This window comes from Mastomys coucha, unplaced genomic scaffold (genome assembly GCF_008632895.1).
Source record: "Mastomys coucha isolate ucsf_1 unplaced genomic scaffold, UCSF_Mcou_1 pScaffold22, whole genome shotgun sequence".
Lineage (NCBI taxonomy): Eukaryota > Metazoa > Chordata > Mammalia > Rodentia > Muridae > Mastomys > Mastomys coucha.
In genome coordinates this window covers 37,216,530-37,239,060 of record NW_022196905.1, presented here as the reverse complement: position 1 = coordinate 37,239,060, position 22,531 = coordinate 37,216,530, and the positions used below count along the sequence as shown (strand labels likewise).

The window sequence follows — 22,531 nt, the reverse complement described above, 5'->3', positions numbered from 1 at the left end:
AATGAAAACTAGATCTTCACCAGCATTTCCCATGGACCAATTTCTCTAAGCACCTGTGGACATTTGAAGTCCTTACCCCAAAGACTAACCTGCACTCCTTCCCATGGTATAAGTTTGGAAAAGTGGCACAGAGAGAGCTGTTTGCCTGAGCTTATGGCAGACACATGGCTTGGTCCCAAGCACTTTGTCTTGGGCACAAGCTTGTATAAATTGCCTCTACATCTAAGCAGGTAGTTGGAACTTACTTGCTGATAAAAAAGTTTGACATGGCTTTAGAATCACATCTACATTTTTATGTACTGCCTTTAAAGTTCACCAAGAATTTACATTTCACAGCTATAACACTAGGAGACAAAGGAGCTAAAAGTGTTTGAGCCGTGTTATTAACTCCTTATGGTGAAAGCACCTACTAAGTAATAAGTAAGGCACAGGTGACTTCCCCGGTGCAACTTACGCGTTTATCAATGTCACCATGCTGAAGCTGAACAAATCGAGCACTGATGGCAGCAATGTAGCTCTGCTGATTGGAGAAAGCAACTCGCCCAGCACCTTTTGGGTATTTTAGTTCTGGATCTGTATCGATTCCTGCGTAACACACACCACCATACAGCCGATCCATGATCATAGCAAGTTCCACTTCAAAAGGAAAAACGTTCACATTAAAGGTGAGAAGACAGTAAATCAACAACTAAAAATCAAGAGAATACTAACGCAAAGCAGCTGTTAGGAGGGAGCCTGGGAGCCATAGTTTTGCACGTGCCAGCAGGCATTCTATCACTGAGTTATATTCTTAACCTTAAAAACCAAACCAAAACAATGACCCTCCAAACCACTTGCTTACTGTAAAGTTAGATTCATTACCACCATCTGCACTATCTTATACTCTGTCGTAGAAAGTGTTGTGCTCTTCTTTTAAAACCCAACTCTTTTCTCTGCACATCTATGTCATTCACTTTCTTTCTAGAAGGGCACAGCTTTGCCTCCCTAACCTTCTACAGTGTAGCTTTTCTTTCACACTCATTTCTATCTGCACGGGTCTCTTTTTCCTTAAGAACAGTCCTCTTCTACAAGAAAATCCTGTCCTCTCTTGACAGGCCATGCAGAGATGGGACACACAGCCCGGTGAGGGAGGCCAGACTAGCTTAATCATTCTGATGAGCGATAGGTGGCTGATCTGTAGCCAGACTGTCCTCATATCTGTACAACCTTAATGATCAGATCAGCACCCTAGGAATCCACTTTAATTGTTCTTGTTAAGATCAACTTTCCCTCCAGATAAGTCCAGTGCTCAATCTTCCTGCTGGCAGTCCTGATCATAGCTAATCTATTCCCTTGTCTGGAAATATTTTTCCACTCTGCTGATAAGTCACTTCACTGGTAACTTCTTAGTCTCACTTTTCAATGTCAGAACACCTTAAGGCTCCACCTTTGTACCTTCGTCTACACTCCAGCTTTGGTGTCTCCATTCTATATGTATTTAAATACCACCTATGTTTGTACCTTTAAGCTCCTGAATTTGTACAAATTTGTGGAATTTGAGTTCCACACATAAAAGCAACTGTCTACCAGACAACTTCTTGAGATCTCATAACACACAGCACACTAAAAAGGACCATACATAAACACAATCTCCCTCTATTTCATGAAGCATGTTCCAATGAGTTTTTGTTGACTCAACTGTGAAAGAGACAGAGGGGACCAAGTTACTGAATCAAGATCTCTGACTTCATCATTTTTATCTCCACTATGCAGATAATCTCATGGAGCTGCTTTTCAGAACACAGTGAGAATCCAATCTGCTCACTTCCATCAGTCCTTTCTGTTTAAAAGCTAGTATCATGTTTCATTTGGTTTATAGAAACAAGCTTATCTGCTTGTCTTTGATCCCTCCTCTCCCATTTATTTCCAAACCATTAGAAATAATTATTTTTTAAAAGATCATACTAGACACCACATTGTTTAACTGAAATTTCTACTTCAGACATTTGAATGGGGCCATGATCTTATTATATATGGAGAACCCAGACACCATCTTTAACATGCCCTCCTTTGCTGTTTCTCGCAGCTATGTAAAAGGTAAGCAACCACCCTGCAGCTTCTGACTAAAGATGGGATTCAGCCTTTCTACTGTGTGCCTAAGTATTCAAGTATTTGTTCACCTGGTTCTTCACTGCCATACAGGAGGCCCTTAACCTCTTTACCAAAAGCCTATTTTCCCTCATAAATAATCAGCTCACATGAGCTTTCAAAAATCTATGTGATTATGGCTCTCTTTTGCTTAAAAACTCCTCTTGTTCTGGGAATAAATATCAATTAGTCCATTAGACTTCTGTGATCTAACTTCTATCGATATTTCTAATACATTTTTGTATCTTTCCTATCATTCTGTGCATTCCTAGGTCAGCTACTCTGCTTTATACAGTCCCTCCATGAATATACTCTGCTCTGCACTCAAGACTTCCAGACATGCTGTTCGAGGGGTCTGGAACATTTGCCTGCAACACACTCCTCACAGTGGTCCTATTGTCCAAACTCTAGACAATCTTTCTTATCAGTTCATATATCTTTTAGATATCACATCATAGCATATTCTAAACATGAACATATATAAACATATATAAATATATACACACACATACATATATACTTCTATTCCCAACACATATACACTTCTATTCCCAATTGTCATTCTTTGCAGCAGCTATCAAATTCTTTAAGTATTTGCATGTGTGGATAGATAATTCATAGCTGGCTCCCTGACTTGAAGAGGCTGCTTTTAGAGATAAAAATCACTAGCCTTTCAGATGGTGTGATACTCTATAGAATGCATAAACAGTAAATTTGCACATCTATAATTATATCCTACTGGATATCCTTCAGTGTTTGGTTCCTGGTAACTGAGAAACATTCATTTAAAATACTAATTTAGTTAATAATTCAAATGCAGAAAAATACATACTTCCATAGATTCCAAAGTCAAGAAAATGAGAATCCAAATATTTCTGATTTAGAGATTCTACTTACCAGCCCTTAATGGCCTAGGAACACCTCCAACAAAAATTGTTTTTCGGGGATCCAAAGGCTGAGAACCATCCATGACGAAATCACTATCACTTAAATTCCAAGGACGGATTTGAACCTATGAAAAAAATTACATTCGGTCTTACTCCTTCTACTGTTTAATTTTTAAAAATGCAATCTTAAATTTTTAAACAATAATTTAAAAATACTGTTTTGAAAACCTGCCTTTATAGGGCACGGTTCATGTGGTGTTTACTTACAGGTTTGTCTTTGATAGTAGGGCTGGAAACACACAAGTAGAGCTTTCCATCTTCTTCAATGCAAGCATCAATGAGTGCCTGAACCGAGCTCTCTTCTTGAAAGAGGAGGAATGCATAGCCTGGAATAACAGTGAGAAATTTAAGTACTATATATAATAGGTTTGAATCATCCTACCTTCCACAGGAGAACACAATAGACTACGGAACATATACACAGACTTGGGAAGTGGGGGAAGAGAGAAAGAAAGGAGGAGAAAGACTGATAGCAGCCCTGACAAGGTCCTATGGCAAGCCAGTGCACAGTAGCACAGTCCAGTCCAGGAAGCAATCCCTCTGCTTCCATGATACAGTGGTGACTATGAGGGCACGGTATACTCAGAACTCAAAGCTCTGATGTAGTACAAAAGTGCAGCATTTTATGAAGTATTTGATTGCATTAAAAACTTCAAGTTATTAAACATAGACTTTCATAGATAAGACTATTCAAGATTAAAACTACACTCGAGTCATTTATAATTGGTAGGAAAACTATAAATACTCTTAAAAACAAAGACTAGTTTTCTTTTGGGAGTTAATTTTCATATAAACTAAGTTTCAAAGGAAATTTTCTATAAATATTCTATATTAATCAACCTCTAAACTAATATATTAAATAACATTTAAAAATAAAGTTTTTAAATTTTGTTATATTTAATATTTTAGTATTTAAATTTAAAATACCTTAAATTTTATATTTTAAGTTTTTAATATTTTGCTATTATGAAAGATATAGCCATCATCATAATTAAATGATTATAAGTAAACAGAAACACAAAGCAAAAAGCATCAGGCAATATTCCTGAACAGAGACACAAGCTCATGACAAGAAACCACTCCACAGAGAAATACTAGAGCAGACCATACATAGGGCTTGGAAGAGGACGAGAAACACCAGAAGCAGCTACAGAAGAGATGTGGGCACACTCTGGAGTGTGGTCCGGTCCAGCCAGATCACACACTAACCCCACTGCACTGACTTCCCTAGTGGCTGCACCGCTTCTGCTCTGTCCCAACAGTGAGTGAGGAGGCGGAGAAGGATCCTCTTCCCCGCAGCCCCACAAGTATTTTCTGTCTTTTGGTTTCTTAATAATCATTCCTATTAGAGTAAGATGAAATCACAAGTAGTTGTAATTTGCATTACTCTGATGACTAAACTGTCAAATGCTTTTAAAATGATTTATTAGCCATTATTTATAGAAATAAATCTATTTCTTCAGTGCCTAAGATCATTTTTGGTTGGGTCACGCGCTTTCTTTCTTGTTGGTCTTTTACTTTGAGTTCTCTGTATATTCTAGACATTAACCCATGTCACATGTATAGTTGCGAAGATTTTTCTCCCACTCAGTGGGCTGTGTCTTCACCTGACTCTTTCCTTCACTGTACAGCTTTTTCCTTTCATTAGGGTGGGGGCCTATCTCCAGGGCACAGGAGTCCCCGAGGCAGTCTCTCTACATGCCCCTGCCTTGGAGTGTTTTGCTACTTCTTCTGGAAGTTTACTTCTTTATAAAGCGGGAAGTTTAAAAACAGTATTTGACAGCAAGTTAAAAATACCAACCAGTTATGTCCCTGATGCTGTGTCATACTATCACTGGAATACTTGCATATGTCTGGTAATAGTTAGCGTACTTAAATAATTTGTTTTACTTGTATAAAATATAAATGAATCATTTCATATGCATCTTGACTCATAGCACTGAAAATACTTTCTTGTAAGTTTGAATCCATATTGCTTATAAAATAATGCTTTAGGTAGAGAAATACACAAACATATATTCATTTGAACTAATTATTAGATCATTAGAAAATCATGAGGAAACTGTCAATCTTCCGACTCTTAATGGCTGCGTAAAACAGGAGTAGTTCTTAGAATCACTCTCTACCCCACTCAGCTCAAGCTGAGTCTCTACAAAGTGTTAACTGTTTTTAAAGTTCATCTTCTTATTATGTGGGCATATATGGATTCAGATAACAACTTTCAGGAGTCAGTCTCTCTTCTACCTTTATATGGGATCTGGAGTAGAACTCAGGCTTGTGTGACAAGAGTCTTTACTGGATAAGCCACTACTAGCATTTATATAAGGTATTTACAGTCAATTCTAAAAGTAAGCCCCAAATAACTCATATTTCTTTAGCTCTCATTTAACCTAATAAATAATTCACCTCTTACCTTTTGGTGGAAAATAAGATTTGCTTTCTGCTTTATGGGGCCAATCTACTACCAAAGGTCCAAATCTTCGGAAGCTGGCAGTGATCTCATCTTAGGAGGGTACAGAATGTGCATCACAAATTAGTTCCAATGATTCATTTCAAGAAACTCCATATTTCTAAGTACTTGGAAAATTTAATGTCTAAGGTGTCAAATAGCTTAAGATTAAGTATAATGTCAACAGGAAATATACCTAATGCTCTTATTAAAACACTATATAAAATTCAGCCATTTTTGTCAAAATAAATTCATTTTTAAGTAGCACACTATCTAATGTATTCAATGTGAATCCTAATATTTCATAGTTCACCTATGTAGTATACTCAATCATAACTAGCATTAGACAGAAACATGTCACTATTATCAAGTTAACTAAAACAGCTATTGGTGTTTACAAGTAAAACCATATTTTTGTTGGGATAAGGTATACTAAAACAAGACTAGCTGTACTGTCAGCAAAACATACCAAGGTTAACATGAGCCAGAGAGTTTCACTGACATTCAATACCATATGGTCAATTTCAATGATCTATTCTAATATATGTTAGAATATGCAGAATACATTTGCAGGTGTAATAAACCATACTGAAAATTATCTCCAAATTTAGCAATATCTTCTCTGTAGGCTATTAATGAATTGGTAGATTTTTCATAACATTACAAAAATAGTTTAAATATTTTTTAACTTTTACCTTAAGTTTCATTTCTTTACTGTACATTTTTATACATTTAATATCATTTGCATAATGATATTAGATTATGCAATCTAATTTCCTATTTTATGTTCTATTCTACTTCCTTAATAGATTTTATACTTGGTTTCTGTATCTTTAAGTAAACTGATATGATTAGAACATGGTGTCCTTTATAAAAATGCTCATAGTAACATTACATATATGATTTTAAAAAACTACTAGACTTTAAAAGTACTTGGTCAATTACCTTCATATTTCAACAGCTCAAAAGTACGTTTTACTTGGTGGGAGGGGGTTTGGTTTGTTTTTTGTCTGTTTTTAAAGCAGGATAAATTTACCTTCATCAATATCTGGAGGAAGCCCACCAACAAAAACCTTTCGCGAGAAGCGTTCTATTCGTTCTCCATTTTGATGAGCTGAGTAACATGTTGGTGAATTTAAAACACCAACTTGATCACTGTGACCATCATCCAACAAGCTATCATCTATTGGAAATAGGGAAGATCGACCTAAAATATAACAACAAATATAAACTGAATCTCATATATTAGAAAAGATGTGAAAGGTTAGACACTGTGATGACACTGGCATAAAAATGAATGGAAATAGACAGTACAGAGAGAGGTGATTTCACGAGGACTTAGAAATAAAGTCACTGGGCTGTGGACGTGGCTTGGGAGCAGTTGCTTGAGAATTTACTCTTAGAAGAATATGTTTTACTTAGTAGGTGCGGGCAAAAAAAAAAAAACAACACAACAAAACAAATAAGCAAACAACAACCACTCCCAAACAACTACCTGGGTTCAGGAGCCCCAGAAAAAATTGTACCTTTCTATGACACCAAGGAAGACAAATGAGCAGCTGAGATTTAGCATGGATCCAAACTACAAGGGAGGCCGGAAACCAAGGATGGGGAATGAAAGAGAAACAACAGTGGAAAGGAAGGAGACAAAAGAAAGTCACATGGTGGCTGAACATAAAGGAGTAAATGTCAAACACAGGCACAAGGAGGACATGCGTTAAACCACAAAATGCTTCTAGTGCTGACTGGGTGCTGCGAACAGACACACAGTAGAAGGAAACAGATTACAGAAAGGAGAGTGATCTTTTCAAGAAAACAGATTTCCAAGAAAAAAAAATGTGCACTATAACTGATGAAAATTCCAGAGCTCTGAGGACGACAGCTCCTCAGCAAGCACAAAAGGCATGGGATTTTCATCAGGGAAAATAGGAAGAGGGAGAAAGCAAAGCAGCCTGAGGACAGAAGCATCGAAGGAAGGTCAGGAGGGAAGAAGGAAAAAAGAACCATCAAGAAAAATGAATGATAATTTCAAGAAATGATGAGAATTGTGCTTGAGGTTATCGGCATATTTGAAGGCAGCAGTTTTCACCAAGCTGTTCAGGTGCCACGTGCAGTGATATGTCTATTGTATATGTTTAGTACAATACAGATGTCACAGGAAGCCTAGTCTTCAGAAATGTACTATAGAAGGAGCAAAGTTAACTATGCAGACAAGCTGTTCTTTGAAGATTAAACGAAGGATATATTTTTAGGACAAAGAGACAAGCCCATATTCTATATAACATGCACCATAATCTAGAAATACTCAAATAAAAAACCGCTAACATGTTATCATTTTGAAATATGTGACACATGGTGATGTGATATAAAGAAAATTAGGAACATACCATCCTGTGGAGAACTGTGTGGGAAGGAGGGATGAGCTACAACATACCTGTGACCATGAGCAAGCCAGTCTAAAATGGAAGTCCCCAGGGAAAATGCCACACTATGCTAACGATTCTACAAAGCTGGCTGAATGAGTGCAGAAAGTTGGAACAGCCTCCATGAACCCCTCAGCTAATATTATCAGACAGCATCTGAGACCTACAGCAGATATCTCTCATTTTGCTGTAACATGCCTATTGAGCAGAAACAACACCAGTCTACTATGGAAAACTAGTTTCTTCTGGTCAAGAAGATGGAATCTCTGGCTTGTGTGGAGACCTAACTCTTCAAGCTATCCAAAACATAACCAAGTTAATCTGGTTGTGCAAATCAATCACCTGGCCAAAGTCTACCCTCAGAAGGCAGGTTTACTACAATCCATGTTAAAAGAGATTGGTAGAATAACCATCCTTTAATGAGATAATATACTTTTCCTTCCCAGAACCCTTGCCCTCTAGCACAGTCCTTAAGGGATGTCATCAAGTTTGGCTGGATCTATGAACCAGTCTCAGAATGGTGTAACTAGTTCATTTTCCTTCCTTTTCCAGTGCTCACCAGACCCTGTGAATGCCTTTTCTGGTACTTCAGGCTTCTTTACTCTTTGTCTAAATCATCTCTCCCCACCAAGTGCTTGACATGCTGTGTTAAGCAAAGGTCCTGGCTATTTTCCTCCTCTCATTCGCTTCTCTTCCTCTGGGCAGCTGCTGAAATGACAGCTTGGCTTTTTTGAGGGTTCTCTCTTAAACTCTAATAAAATTGTCCTTTGAATAAAATTTGGTTTTGCTTGACTTTCAAAATTTTCTTGCCTTTTAATTCTTTAATCTGCAAAGAAAAGAAACCTATTCCTGCACCCCTACATGGTTCCCCTACCAGTTTATTGAGTTTCTTAAGTTCCGTGAATGTGAAAGCTACATAAAGTCTTCCACACTGAACCATCAGTGGAAGCCATCTGAAGCAGTGTTCCTGGACTATGGCCAGTCATATTTGATTCCCACATAAACTATCTCTTCTTCCTTTTTAGATGAGAATTGTGTTCACTGCTAACACTATATAGACATACATATACTTACATATACATTTACATATATATACACATATATACATATATATTGGATATAAGTGTAAAATTTATAGGCTACAACAACAGAAGAAAGATCCTACAGGAAACAGGAATTACTCAACAGATAATAACAATTGAAACTGAATTTCAATTGTTCTGAAAGAAATCCATTCTGAGTAACTATTAAATTTCTAAATTTCCTTTATCAGAAATAAGGTCAATGAGAAATAAACGTCTATATTTTCTTTGAGATTAATAGAAAAGAATCTTCAACTTTAAAGTATAGGTCAAATATCCTGTCTTTAAAACACTTGGGCCAGGAAGGATTCTGGTTTTGCTGTTTCTTACAATTTAGATTTTCAGATTAGAAATCTTCCTTCCCTTCTCTCATCCTTTCTCTCCTTCCTTCTTTTTTTCCCTTGATAAAGCAACACCATCAATATCTATTAAAATTCATATTAATTGTGCATTAATCAACTGCCCAATTTATCTTATTTAATTGAATAAATCTACATTTTAAAGAGAGTAAGATGAGTAGTGAAACAACTACTTAGATTTAGGAAAATCAAAATAACTAATCCAAATGCTGGACTGAATTTAGACATACTAAATTAGACATGCAAAATATTTTGAGCACAATTTCATTTTCAAGTATTTTTATGCAAACTTAACAGACAATAGATACAATAAACAAAAGTCTAAATGACTTTTATTCTGATAAAAAGACATCACATATATTTAGAATCTAAAGAGAAATAAGAGATAAGCTAAAGCGACTTAAGATTTCTATGAACTACAACATGATACATTAACATACACAACAAATGCACTGCAGCAATACTGTCAGTCAGTAACTGAGTACTGTGCTTACTGTAACCATACACACAGTATATGATCCCTTAACCAAAGTTCAGCTGAACAACGGATACAGCACAATGGCTAAGAACATTTCCCATGCTACCCACATTCATCAGAATCTTCCATTTCTAGAAAGCAGTAATTGCTGAATTTCAAAAGTGAAAAAGAAAAAAATGATGAATTTTAATACTCATTTGAAAGAAGTAACAGGATATATAGATCATTGATTAAAAAACTAAGAATAGGTAAAGATACTCCAAGTTCATCATTTTTTAGTCATTAGGAAAATCAGGCTGGATGCACAATGATATTGGTATTATGGTTTCTTCTGGAAATTATCAATAAAAATAAATAATAGAATCTATAATCAGTAATTTGGATACTTTTAGTAGGGAACTCTTAAGCCTCCTTTCAACAACTATAATTCAGGTTACACATTTCAAACTGCTATTAAAAAAGGATTAGAAAATACATAGATTTTGTTGTAGTAGTTGATATACATATACATACATATACATATATATATATATATATGTATATATATATATATATATGTGTGTGTGTGTGTGTGTGTATGTGTGTGTGTGTGTGTGTGTGTGTGTAAAACAGTAGCACTGGAATCTGAGCTTGGCTGTCTCCCCTGCCCCATCTTATGTACCTGTGTGGACAGTGTGTGGGGCCAGCACATATGTACGCATGTCAGAGAAGCTAATGCTGATGCTTTGCTAACATACTCAGATACTGCTGCACTTGACTTTTCAGATTTTGAACTTATTCTGAAACTTCAGGACAAACATTTCTCAACATGACAATGTGGGGGTATGGGAAGAACAACATTTGCATATCTTAATCATTTTATAGATTGAATCTAAGCAGGATTCTTCAATTTTATGATTATTGTAACATTCTAAAAATACGAAAGCACATTCATTTAAAGTTAAAGGGAATTTGAATATTCTTCCTATTTCCTAGGATGAAAGCTGTAAATAGCCTCCAGCATGACACAAGGATTTATTTTTTAATTATCAAGACAGTAGAGGTAGGTTCAGGATTGGTTTCTCTTGAGTACCTACCACCAGTTTGTACAAGCAGTCACTCATCTGGTATGTTCCTCCAAAGAAGGGAAAGAGCTACTACTTAATGTACAACAATTATTTTGAAGATATTTTGCCCCAATAATAATTTTCCCCTTTTCTTACAAGATAAAGAGCCAAGGAAATCAATTCTAGGCTAGCAGTTTGCATCTTGGAAAAGTTAATTACCAGGTATATTTCCCTTAAAATTAAATTTATTGAAATTTTATTTTCTTTAGAAATTCATATGGCAGGGTATAGTTTGTGTAACAGCCTCTTTAGGGCTGTAAAATTTCACAAGTAGTATATTCTGTACTATTAACTACTCAACCCTAGTATCATGTAGCTCCAAGGTGACCAAAGTGGGAAACAAACAAACAAAATGAAAAAACACTAGATAATGCCAGTGCAGCTACCAAAGCTAACACTGTTCAGACACATGAGGCCGTGCCCAGAGGCCATGGCCAGCTATCCCTATGTGGAGCTACTATACTGGTGGTTTTCTTCATGCTTCTGAGATTTTGCCTTTTGTCTGATGACTATTATAATTAGTTATCAAAGATGTGGAAGGCAGAGCATTGATACACTCTACACTCTATAAGATTATTGGAAAGAAAATGGGGAAATACATAATATATTCTATATTAAACTGTTAATAACTCTTTGTATATAGTGGCATGTAAATCTAAACAGCTACTGTGGATATATCAAACCTTATCAACTAAGCATCTAAAACTGACTCCCTCTAAAATTATTTCTCTTATCTTTTCATTCAAATGCAATATACCAACTTTTGGGTTAATTGCCCCCCCCCCCAGGATGCTTCCTTAGTACATTAAATAAAGTACTAAGTACATTATTTGTACTTAGTATATTAAATTAAAATAAGTTCTTTATTTCTGTTATTCAAATATTCCTATATGCATTTTTATTTTTTCTAGAAATAGCTGTTTATTCCTCTATCAGAAGGACAGATTGTGACACAAAAATAGAAAATTCTGAGTGACAGGGCTTAAATAATCCTACAGAGCTCCTAGCACAATCCTGACCCTATTCCAACCCAGACCAGAGCAGTGTGTCCGTTCTCAGAACAGGATGGAAGAAACACTAAAGAAAACAGCCACCGCAAGGGAAAGGCAGGGTTCCTGAGGTAAGGAGCTCCAGTGTGCCCTGCTCTCCTAACGCTGCAGAACTTCCCACTGCACCGGGCTCCTGACATTCAGAGAAAGGGATCTCTAGTTCTGCTCATTACTTTTGGTATAATTATACTTTGATCATCCCTAAAGTATATTTCATAAATCTATACCTAGAGCCAGCTTGAGTTAAAGTTCTTGTTGGCATTATTAAGGAACTGAAAATATATCAAAGACATTTATTTTGGCAGTACTTTGGTTTCACTACAGCCAAATGGGAAGTCTTTAAAAAAGAAAGTGCTGCTTGTTGCTGCACTGAAAGGTCAGGAAAAGGTGGGAAGGAAGAAAACACTTTTAAAGTGCACTGGTCAAGGGGAGGGAGTCAGAATGCCTTCTGACATTTGAGGCTGCCCTACCCCACAGCATCGGAGCTGAAAGGACTTGGGTTTGGCCATTTGCACCAACTCATTTTGACACATCCCTCGTGAACAGAAGCCTTATTTATTCTAACCAAAAAGAATGACCAAAATGGACACACGACATTTCACTAGCCTATCAAATCTACAGCACAAGTTCATAATAGGGGTGACTTGAAGAGTTGGAGACAGCTAATGTATCAGCGTGAGGGGAAATGAAGAGAAAGTAGAAAGACAGGCTACCACCTCTATTCCTTTCTGAACTCTTCTTCTGGTGTGCAGGTTTTTCTTATAAAATATTTCATTTTTTATGTTTTTTGTAAGATTTATTTATTATTATATGTAAGTATATGTAAGTAGCTGTCTTCGGACACACCAGAAGAGGGCATCAGATCTCTTTATGGATGGCCATGAGCCACCATGTGGTTGCTGGGATTTGAACTCATGACCTTTGGAAGAGCAGTCAGTGCTCTTAACCGCTGAGCCATCTCTCCAGCCCTAAAATATTTCTCTTACTTACCAAGCCAAAGTACTTCCAAATTCAAATAAAACCACAGAGCAGCTAGCTTCAATGGTAAATCTTTCATCTGACCATCCAAACTGGAAGTGCCGCAGTGGATTTATGTACTCTCTAGAGAACTACAACTCTTATTACCGCCACCATGTACAAACCTGAGGAAAAAGAGGCTACAGCTCCCAGCTGTTGTGGAGAAGCTGCCAGTTCAGGACAAGAAACTATGGAGCCTTCCACCTTGTGCTGAGGCAGCTCTGAAGTGGAGGCCTCTCTTTACAGCTCCCAAGAGGAGACAGACACAGCTAGGAAGGCAGCAAGTCCAGATCTGAGCAGCAAGGAATTACATGTCTATTTTCCTTCTCTGTATTATCGTCTGCAGTTACTGACCTGAGCTATAATAAGACAACCACTGAGTAGGATACCTTGCTCTTAAAAATTTAGCACATTATGTTTATATCAGAACATGCCCAACTGACTTAATATAAGTTACCGGAGATAAAACATAAAAGGTGTCTGACATGAAAAGAATTCTAAACTGCTCTATCATTTTAAAATCACAGCCTCCTCATCACAGTTTGGTAAACATTTTCAAGGGAATCAAGGTCCCACACTCTACTGTCAAGTGATCTAGAACACTGATCTGAAAATAGGTATGAATGTGTAACCTTCCCACTCCATTCCAGCTCACTAATAGCAGCCTGTGCAAAATTACTTGGCCTCACTCTCGTCCAGTTTTTTAGAAACCTAAAGAACCCAAAGATTCAGTCAAGTATTTGGAGAGTCAAGACTCTAACAATGAAATTAAATCGAAATATGAAACAGGAGTTACTGCTCAAGAACAAAACACTGGCATTAGTAACTAGTTTTGCCTTTGTGTTTAGAGAACCACTTATCACAGAGAGGACACTACCAAATACATGTCAAATATAATCAAGAGCACAGTTAAGACTGTTTATCTTCCATGGCTTCAGGGAAATTCTAGAGGGGAGAGCAAACTCTTGGTATTCAGTGTGTGAAACTATATACTACCAGGTATGGCTCATTGCTCTCCCTACACATTTGATTTTGCTTCTCCTGCTACCTTTCCTTCCTTTCAACTTCTGCACATGGTAAAGGAAGAGAGGAGGTTTCAGCAACAGGAGGTGTTTCTGCTTTTCCAGGGAGGTCAGTTGTAGCCCCATGCCATAAAGCCTTTTTCCTTGGACCCAATATGAATGCTCACGGAAATCCTGTTGTAAGGGAGGAGGTGGGTATGCAAGGGTAGAGAAAGGGGCTGAACAGGATCTCAGCTTCACAGAATCTATGACAGAACATGAGTTCTGTCAATGACAACAGTAATCTACTTACACAGGTGTCATTTCAATTGAGTCAAACAAAAGCCAGGGTCATTGATAAGACAAGTGGTTATAGAGTAGAAAATCACATCACATGTTACTCTGGTTAATACTAACAACGTATTTCTTAAGGAGATATACAACAGCTTATTTTAGAAGATACAGACATAATTTTTAATAAGAGTTAAAAATTTGGACAGTTTAAGAAGGACAGATTTTATTTAACAAACATTAGTATGAAAATACACCCTTAGAGGTTAAGAGTTAAAATTTTGAAGTTGGTAAGTGCTCACATCAACATGTGACTCTTCTTTGAACTTTCAGACATTGTATAAAAAAATTCTGAGGTGAGTAATTATGACATTGATCAACATAGCCCAATTAGAAACAGATGAACTATAGCAAACAGAAAGGAATTACCTCGTCTTCGCCCATAACTCCTTGCTGCATGTAAACAAAGGACAAATTGTAAAATGTTAGAACTAAAAATAAGCCCACACATGCAAATATCCGTGATATGAAAAGTTATGTGGGCATTTAGAAAATGTTACTTTAAGACCAATGATAAGGTCAGTACTTAAACTTTGCATATTTTACCATTTACAAAGCACTTATACATACACATATATACAGATATGCATGTGATATGTGTCAGATATACTCTTTACAAGTATTTTATATATATGCCATCTGAGTCACCGAAAGCTGTAAAGTCAGACAGAAACACCAATTTATTTAAAACTCACAAATACTTGTTTCACCTAATCATGATAGAAATATTTAACAATTTACAGTTAAATAGTTCCCAAAATAGTTTTCTCAATGAATGAATTAACTTGAATTAAATTCCTATTTTTCTTCTTCTGATAAAATAGTATGGTATATGTTGTTCACCAGCTATGTAGAACCAGTGTATGTTGCAGCCAATGCTGTCAAGGCCATACCAGGAAATGTAGATAGTAAAGAAAGGTCATTGTTACTGAGTTATGAAACCAAATACTGTAATCAAAGCTGAGTTCAAACCCGATTAGGGAAACAGAGACTGCAGCAAATGACATAAATGACACTTTCTAGTCTTCTGGCATATAAGAGCTACTGACTATTTGTCTGCCTTTAGATAAAAGACATTCTGGTGCAAATTAAAATGACTACTCTCATAGAATGATAAATCCTAGCAGCATAAGGTAGAAAGGAGCTGGCATACACATAATGTATGAGTGTGACTTCTTCACAGAAAGTTAACAGTGCTGAGAAAAATCTTTTCCTCAATCAGTGCACTAAATAAGTGTTTTAGCCTGATAATTTATACGACACAAGCAATAAACAAAGCAAAGTGAATGTTAGAAGACTAAGGTCTTAATTCATGTTTATAGATTGGGGAAGCAAGAAAAATTCAATGCTGAATAAATCTGAATTCAAATTTGTATTAGAAATGTATTCTCTCTAAAGTATAAAACTTAAAGGTTAAAAGATGTATTTCACATACTAAGTATGTTCTGTGTTATGTAAGGCTTAAAAATTTATCTTGAACTGTACAGTAAGGCTTTGCTCTAAAGAAATGCTCCTCTGTGCTAACATGGCTTTAATTCTCCAATTATAATGAGTAGGAAGGAAAACATGCCACCTCTTAGTCATTTCAACCTCCCAAAAATTAGTTGGCTGGCCTTAGGCCTCCACCAGTCTTTCATTTTTGCTTTTGGTTTTTGGTTTTTTGAGACAGGGTTTCTCTGTGTATTCCTGGCTGTCCTGGAACTCACTCTGTAGACCAGGCTGGCCTCGAACTCAGAAATCTGCCTGCCTCTGCCTCCCAAGTGCTGGGATTAAAGGCGTGCGCCACCACTGCCCGGCTCCACCAGTCTTTCAAGCAGACTACCAGCATTATCCCTGTCACCATGGTACACAGTCAATCTGTTCTTGAGCACCAACAGACTCAAAGTCTATTAATTTACACCTTACTTGACACATGTATTAGTGTAGGGTGAAGGCACAAGTAAACCAAACTTTTAGAATTTTGTTTAATTCCTCTTAGACTTAAAGAGGCTTTAAAAATAGTTTCACCTCAACGAGAAACTAGAAAATCAGACTGATAAAAGTAACTTTAAACATAGCTATTAAATGAAAGAATAAAATTCCTTTAAGTCTTAACAGTTTCAATAAATCTTCCAGTGGTCAACAGGTCCCAACGCATTGCATAGCAACACCTCAAGAGTTAGGTCTCTTGCTTTTCCTAGGGGTGTCCCAGTAATATTATTCAAATTAAATTTACTATGGAGAATTTCAAACATGGTCCAAGAGATCAAAGATTCATAAAACAAAGGAAAACTATTTTTTAACAAATTTGAAATCAAAACATCAGTCGTGATGAGCTTAGAATGTGGCCAATAACTCCTGACCTAGTAAGACACCACCAGTCCTGTTGATGTTCTTTACGGTGATACTTTTAGATGGGACTACTGAGTACTAAAACAGTGAAAACATGCATAAGTATTTACAGCATCTTAAGTTTAATGACATTCCTAGCTTTAAGCATAATTATTTAGAAATTTTTCTTTACTGTCTCATACCAGAGGAATTTCAGAAACCTTTAAAGAGTCATTTTACTTATTTTTTGGACAACTCTCAGATTCAAAGTCTCTACATTGCCAAAACTGGAAATGTGGCCAGTGTGATATTCAGTGGGTAAAAGCGCTTGCCATGCAAGCCAGAGGGCTTGAGTTTAATCCCAGGAAACCAACCTGGAAGGAGAAGAGACTCCTGACAGTCATCCTCTGACTTCCCCAGGGGGCATATGGTACACACACAGCCACACCAACATATGAATACATGCTGGGGGGAAGTTAATAAGTAAAATAGAACTGTCTACAAATGAAGCTAAACTATGGGAAACATTTCTTACCCTGTCATGGAAATCCCCGTTTTGGTACCACTGTACTACAAATGAGGAGTCTAATACACGTTTCTATGTGGAGTTCTGGGGTCTGTTTCAGGGTTAACTCTGCAGCAGAGTAGTCAAGAGAGACAGCTTTTACATGAACACTATGTGTTTACTGGTACTCTTTATGTATAAAAGAGGCTCTGGGATGGCTTAGAGACTTTTATACAAAGGACTATAACATTTGGGGTAGGTTACTGATGATGTTCTTCAGGTTTTAACCAGATGACAAGAAGGAAACAGAACAGCTGTTTAGGGACTTTGTGACTTAACTACTCAGCTCAGTGTAGCTAGATTACTTCAGCATAGGAAGAAAAATACAAAATAAGCTAGAAATAGAGGTTAAAATTCTGTGGGTGAGAAGCTAAAGCAAGTATTATTTCTCTAACATTAACAGGGCAAAACTAAAGAAAAATACCATGCTTTAATGACAGTCCTTTTCAAAATCCCACATCACCATCCTCTGCATTCACTCTCCCTGGTGTGAGCAGGCTTGGTATAAGGCTACCCACGTTTCCTCACTTCATAAATTGATATAGTAAGATTTAGAGCATCCACCTTTAGAAGTACAGCATCAATAATGGGCTTCTTTTCTTGACACAGGATCTCATCAAGTCAAGCTGGCCTAAAACTCACTATGCTGTTGAGGATTATCATACCCTCCTGATTCTCCTGGAGCTACCTCCCAAGTGCTAGGATAACAGATATGTACTACCATGCATTGGGTAAATTTCCTTAATTAAAAGATACCTATGATTCATTTCACCCCCAAAATAAGGCAAGCTCTTGATCACATAAATGGTGTATAAATGGATAATAAATGCAAATTTAAATTTCAAACTAGGTTGCTAATACTAGGTCCCTCAACTCATACTTTGTTCTGTCTGTTCCCCTTTTGTGTAAATGTACTAATAAAAATATCTCATTTTCTTTTGAGAAAGTGGAGGAAAATGCTATTCAATCCAAACAAAATAGTTGAAATACATAACATTTTTCCTTATTATTGCAGAAAATACAGATTTCTGGCACTGGCATTATTTTTTTCCTGATATTACATGTTAGGTTTATACACTCAAAATATAAACATTCTGTCATCCTAAATAATTAAAACTGATGTTTTAAACAGACTATATCTGCATATAATGTGACTTTCTTAAAAAGCCAATGAACACTAAATATAGACATATAATAGTGGCTTACAATAATAGTCTTTAACCATCAAGTCAACTTTATTTCAAACTTTGGTCTATTCAGAAACAGAAGCTTCTCTTGGTTATATTTATATGCCTTTTTTTTTTTCCTTTTAAGGCAAGGTCTCACTATGTAGTCTTAGCTAGATAGATGAAAGGTGCTATGTATACCAGGCTAGTCTCCAACTGACATATCTGCTAGTGCCACAATTAATGACTCCAGGCTCCAGATTATATGGCATTTTAGATTTAAAACTTTGAATCTAAACTTTGAATACAACCCCATGAGCTATGTGGGTGCTGTGCTTTTTCTCATGCTAAGGGACATCTGAATAGCAATAGCTCAGAGTTATGAGTTTGGCCGAGGCTCTCCCTAGTGCAATGCTGTATGATCAGAGTCCTGACTTTCTATTCCCCCAGATTTATTTCCAAAGCCTTGTCTGGAAGTTTTAACCACGACATATAATTAACTCCTAAGGAGTTAAGGCTTTTCTAATTTTAGTATAACTAATTTGCATTGTATCACTGCTATTCATATTGTATTATGTCTTATTAAAGAATTCAGACTTGATACAATGTAATCATTGATTTCTGTCAGATATCTGTGTTTTCTCAAAAATACTACTTAATTTCTATAGCCGTTCACTTGTTTAATAATATATCTGTGTATTATTCAAATTTATCCCATCCATTCCATGGAGCAAGGGTCCTATACTGCAGCAAATTTAAGGGACCTAAACCTTTTCCTTACATACAACTTCTAATAGAGCTTCTTCCTATTGGTTTTCCTGTAATAATAAAAACAAGCTTTCTGTTTATCATATCCAATATCCTTGCAATAGCTGAAAACACCAGGTATATTGTCTGTTCATCACATGACAACCTCCCAGCTTCTTGTGTGTTCACAGGACTTCCACTCCTCCACGATCTTTCACACTGTTCTCCATTATTAACTCTCCCCAGCTAATATGTACTCATAAAACTGTTCTAAATATGTGCATGAATTCACTCAGTCCTCACAGGAGTCCCCCGAGGCAAGCAGTGTGCTCTGGCTTAGATATTAAGGACTGAAGTCAAGGTCAAGTATGTTGTTCCAGGTTGTACAGAAAGGTGAGCTGGTGTCAGAATCTGTGATGCTATCTACACATCTCCACCAAACACGGTGATGCAAAATGTATCACTAAATACTTATCTTTAAAGTGAACAGTGTTAGTTATGCTTACAAGAAGAAGCAATGGCTAAGCAACTTAACCAACTGCTCTTCAGTGAATCAAATCTATAGACAATAAGATGCTATACTTTCTTCAAAAGTCAGTAATATTTAGTAAGTATTTAATTCAGAAGGAGTCTTGTGCTAACAATTAATCCCCTGATTTTCTGGGAACATAACATGCTAGGAATATAACTAAACTCCATTTATTAAAGAAAAATTTCTCCTTACCTCCCAGTGCTGTTATTTCCCTTTATTTGATGACTTTCATTTCTCATTCTTTTAAGACTTCCTCACGCCATGGATATACCCAATTAAGTGACTCTTGTTTATTAACCTCTTAACTCTTCATCCCCAGGTTACAAACTCTCTCTCTTTTTTTCCTGACCTGAATACATACTGATATCAGAGTCATTACTTTCTTTTCCTTCCCTAGTCCCTTGCTAAAAAGCTCAAAGTTTCCAGGTTGTCTTTCTTCACTGAGTAAGCATTATGGCCTCAAATGGCAGAATACTAACAGTGCTCATATTTAGAAAATAATAAAATAAAATAAGCATATTTTCTACTAGATACAATTTCCCTGAAATAAAATATTCTCATTCTTCTTTATGAATAATAATTTAGTCAAGATTCATAGGACTTTAAGCAATTTGCAAAAGCAGCTGATTAACAGTTTAGTGTAACAACAACCAAGCCAAGCTAAACCAAAAAGCAAAAACAAAACAAACTGCAGAACCATTGTGCCTTTCCAGTGTCCTTGCTCACATGACTGGCACTGTGCTGTAATCATCTGGGCTACTCTCTAGGCAACAACATAAGATTGCTGTGAATAATGTAACTCAGACATCTTTGTAGGCTACCAAGCTACCTTCTTTCAAATGTATTCTAACACATGAAAATGGAAATTTTCAGTGACTTTTTCAGAAGTTAAAATAAAAGTGATTTATTTTTATTTTCCACACAGAATATTTGAGGGAAGCGAATCTAGATATAGTTTATTGTTACCAAAGCCTATCATATTTCACAAATCAAATGGACAGAACATTAACAGTAAGCTAGTTTGCTATTTTAAATTCAGTTTCAATAGCACCATGTTAGTCACAAACTGAGAAAGACAAGATAGAGAAAAGAGGAATTAAAAAGGTCCCTGAAGAACGTTTCAGGCATCCTCTTTCTACAGAAGTTCTAGTACTTAGACTAGGTTACACTAGGCTGCTATGTGTTAGGAAACTCCGTGCATCATAGTCAGACTGTGAACATCACTGCCCCCTTTCCTGTACACTCCCGTCTGTCACTATCATCATCATCCACATGGTCTAACTTTGCAGTGGCCTCACTTTCAGATTTGCTTCCACTACTTCAATACATCTTATTTCAACAAAGCTTTAATTGTATAAGAGACAAACCAACATAATAATGTGATTTTAAACAAATATTACTTTTAGTTCTCCCTCTTCTTTGACTTTCCTTGCCTGCGTCTAACTTAAAATTATTCCTGAAAACCACCTCCCCCATTCCCATTCCATGCTCATGTTTAAGCTACATCCTGTGACTAGATTAATATATTAATATTTGTCCAATATGGAAAAAGAAACTTTAATCAAAGTTTTTCTTTTCTGACTGATAAACTCCTAACTTCTAACTAGAATATGTTAAATCAGTGTGATTACTACATTTATAAATTCACCAGAATATTCCTTAAAACAAACACAAGGGCTTATACTGAGTACTAGGGTCTATGTACTTTGCAAACTTTTATCTCACTTAATTCTTATAAGCTGTGAGATTCTATCTCCAGTTTACAGAGTGGGAAATAGGTAACTAAAATTGAAGTTACTTGTCGTAGGTCATAGTTTGAAACAGAACCTCAACACTCAAACAGGGATTGCTCCTGAGGTTGAGATGGCTGAATTATATTGCTATAAATAAACTTCCCAATGACTAATCTTTTTTTTTTCTTTAAGGACAAAACACAACAAATGCCTAATTTCCACAGCATTTTTTCATTTTTGTACAAATCAAGACTTATTATGTTGCCCAGAATGTGTGTATGTGATGGGTCACATGATGCTTACTCTACCACCCTGCATAGCTGGGACAATAAGTGAGTACTGCCATGCCTGACCACAGGCTTATTTTATAAACTGACTATGCTGTCTGTATGGGGATGTTTAGAGGAGTATGTATAAAGTCATCTTCATTTGTAAGAACCAAATGAAAACATAAAGTCTTTGGTAAAACTTACCATTTAACATTAACAGATTGTCGGTTCCTGGATGTGGATAGCTCAAACGACCTTGAATAAAACAAGAAAAGAAGAATTTGAAGATTATGAAGCTCTTTGAAAAGAAAACAGGGTAGAGGGGGTAAGTAGGGTTAAGCACTGTATATTTTTCAAACTAAAAAGTTAATCTTTAACCCAACATATGTTAACTTTGAAACCTGAAAACAAAAGGAGAAAGGTAATCTTAGTTCCCAAGCCATAGATCAGGGTGTGATTTGAGATCAAATGAAAATACAACAGTGCTTACTTAGCTCTATCTGAATTTTAAAAGCAGCAAGGCTGCCCTAGTCCTGAGAACATAGTACAGGTGGTTTTAAAATGGACCTGAGTTTGAAATTTTCTCTAGTTGTTTTCCTTGCCAAAAACAAAGCTTGAAGGAAACATATTTACATTTTGAAATCAATAACTACAATATGAAGAGTGAGTATACTTTTTAAATTTTTTACTTAATGTGGTTTTATACTGTCATTTAAATAAAGTCAAAGACATCCTACGATATTACTAAATATGTTATAATTATATCCCTCATTTAGAGTTTAAAAATTATTTATGAAGAAAAATCAAAAGTACTAAGGCT

At 36.2% G+C, this 22,531-nt stretch overlaps 1 protein-coding gene across 8 annotated transcripts in view; it reads right to left on the bottom strand.

Annotated features, from left to right (window-relative positions):
• Positions 1-22,531, bottom strand: part of Cpeb2 (cytoplasmic polyadenylation element binding protein 2) — a 54,200-nt gene that overhangs the window by 5,148 nt on the left and 26,521 nt on the right. For 4 of the 8 annotated variants that reach the window (XM_031342112.1, XM_031342116.1, XM_031342113.1 and 1 more), the window contains 7 exons: positions 21,916-21,966; positions 14,759-14,782; positions 6,560-6,730; positions 5,488-5,577; positions 3,282-3,400; positions 3,025-3,139; positions 455-636 (listed from right to left, as the gene is read on the bottom strand). In XM_031342112.1, coding sequence (XP_031197972.1) covers positions 455-636; positions 3,025-3,139; positions 3,282-3,400; positions 5,488-5,577; positions 6,560-6,730; positions 14,759-14,782; positions 21,916-21,966 — 752 coding nt within the window. The remainder of the gene's footprint in view (positions 1-454; positions 637-3,024; positions 3,140-3,281; positions 3,401-5,487; positions 5,578-6,559; positions 6,731-14,758; positions 14,783-21,915; positions 21,967-22,531) is intronic. The other 4 variants (XM_031342114.1, XM_031342118.1, XM_031342115.1 and 1 more) reach the window with 1 other exon arrangement.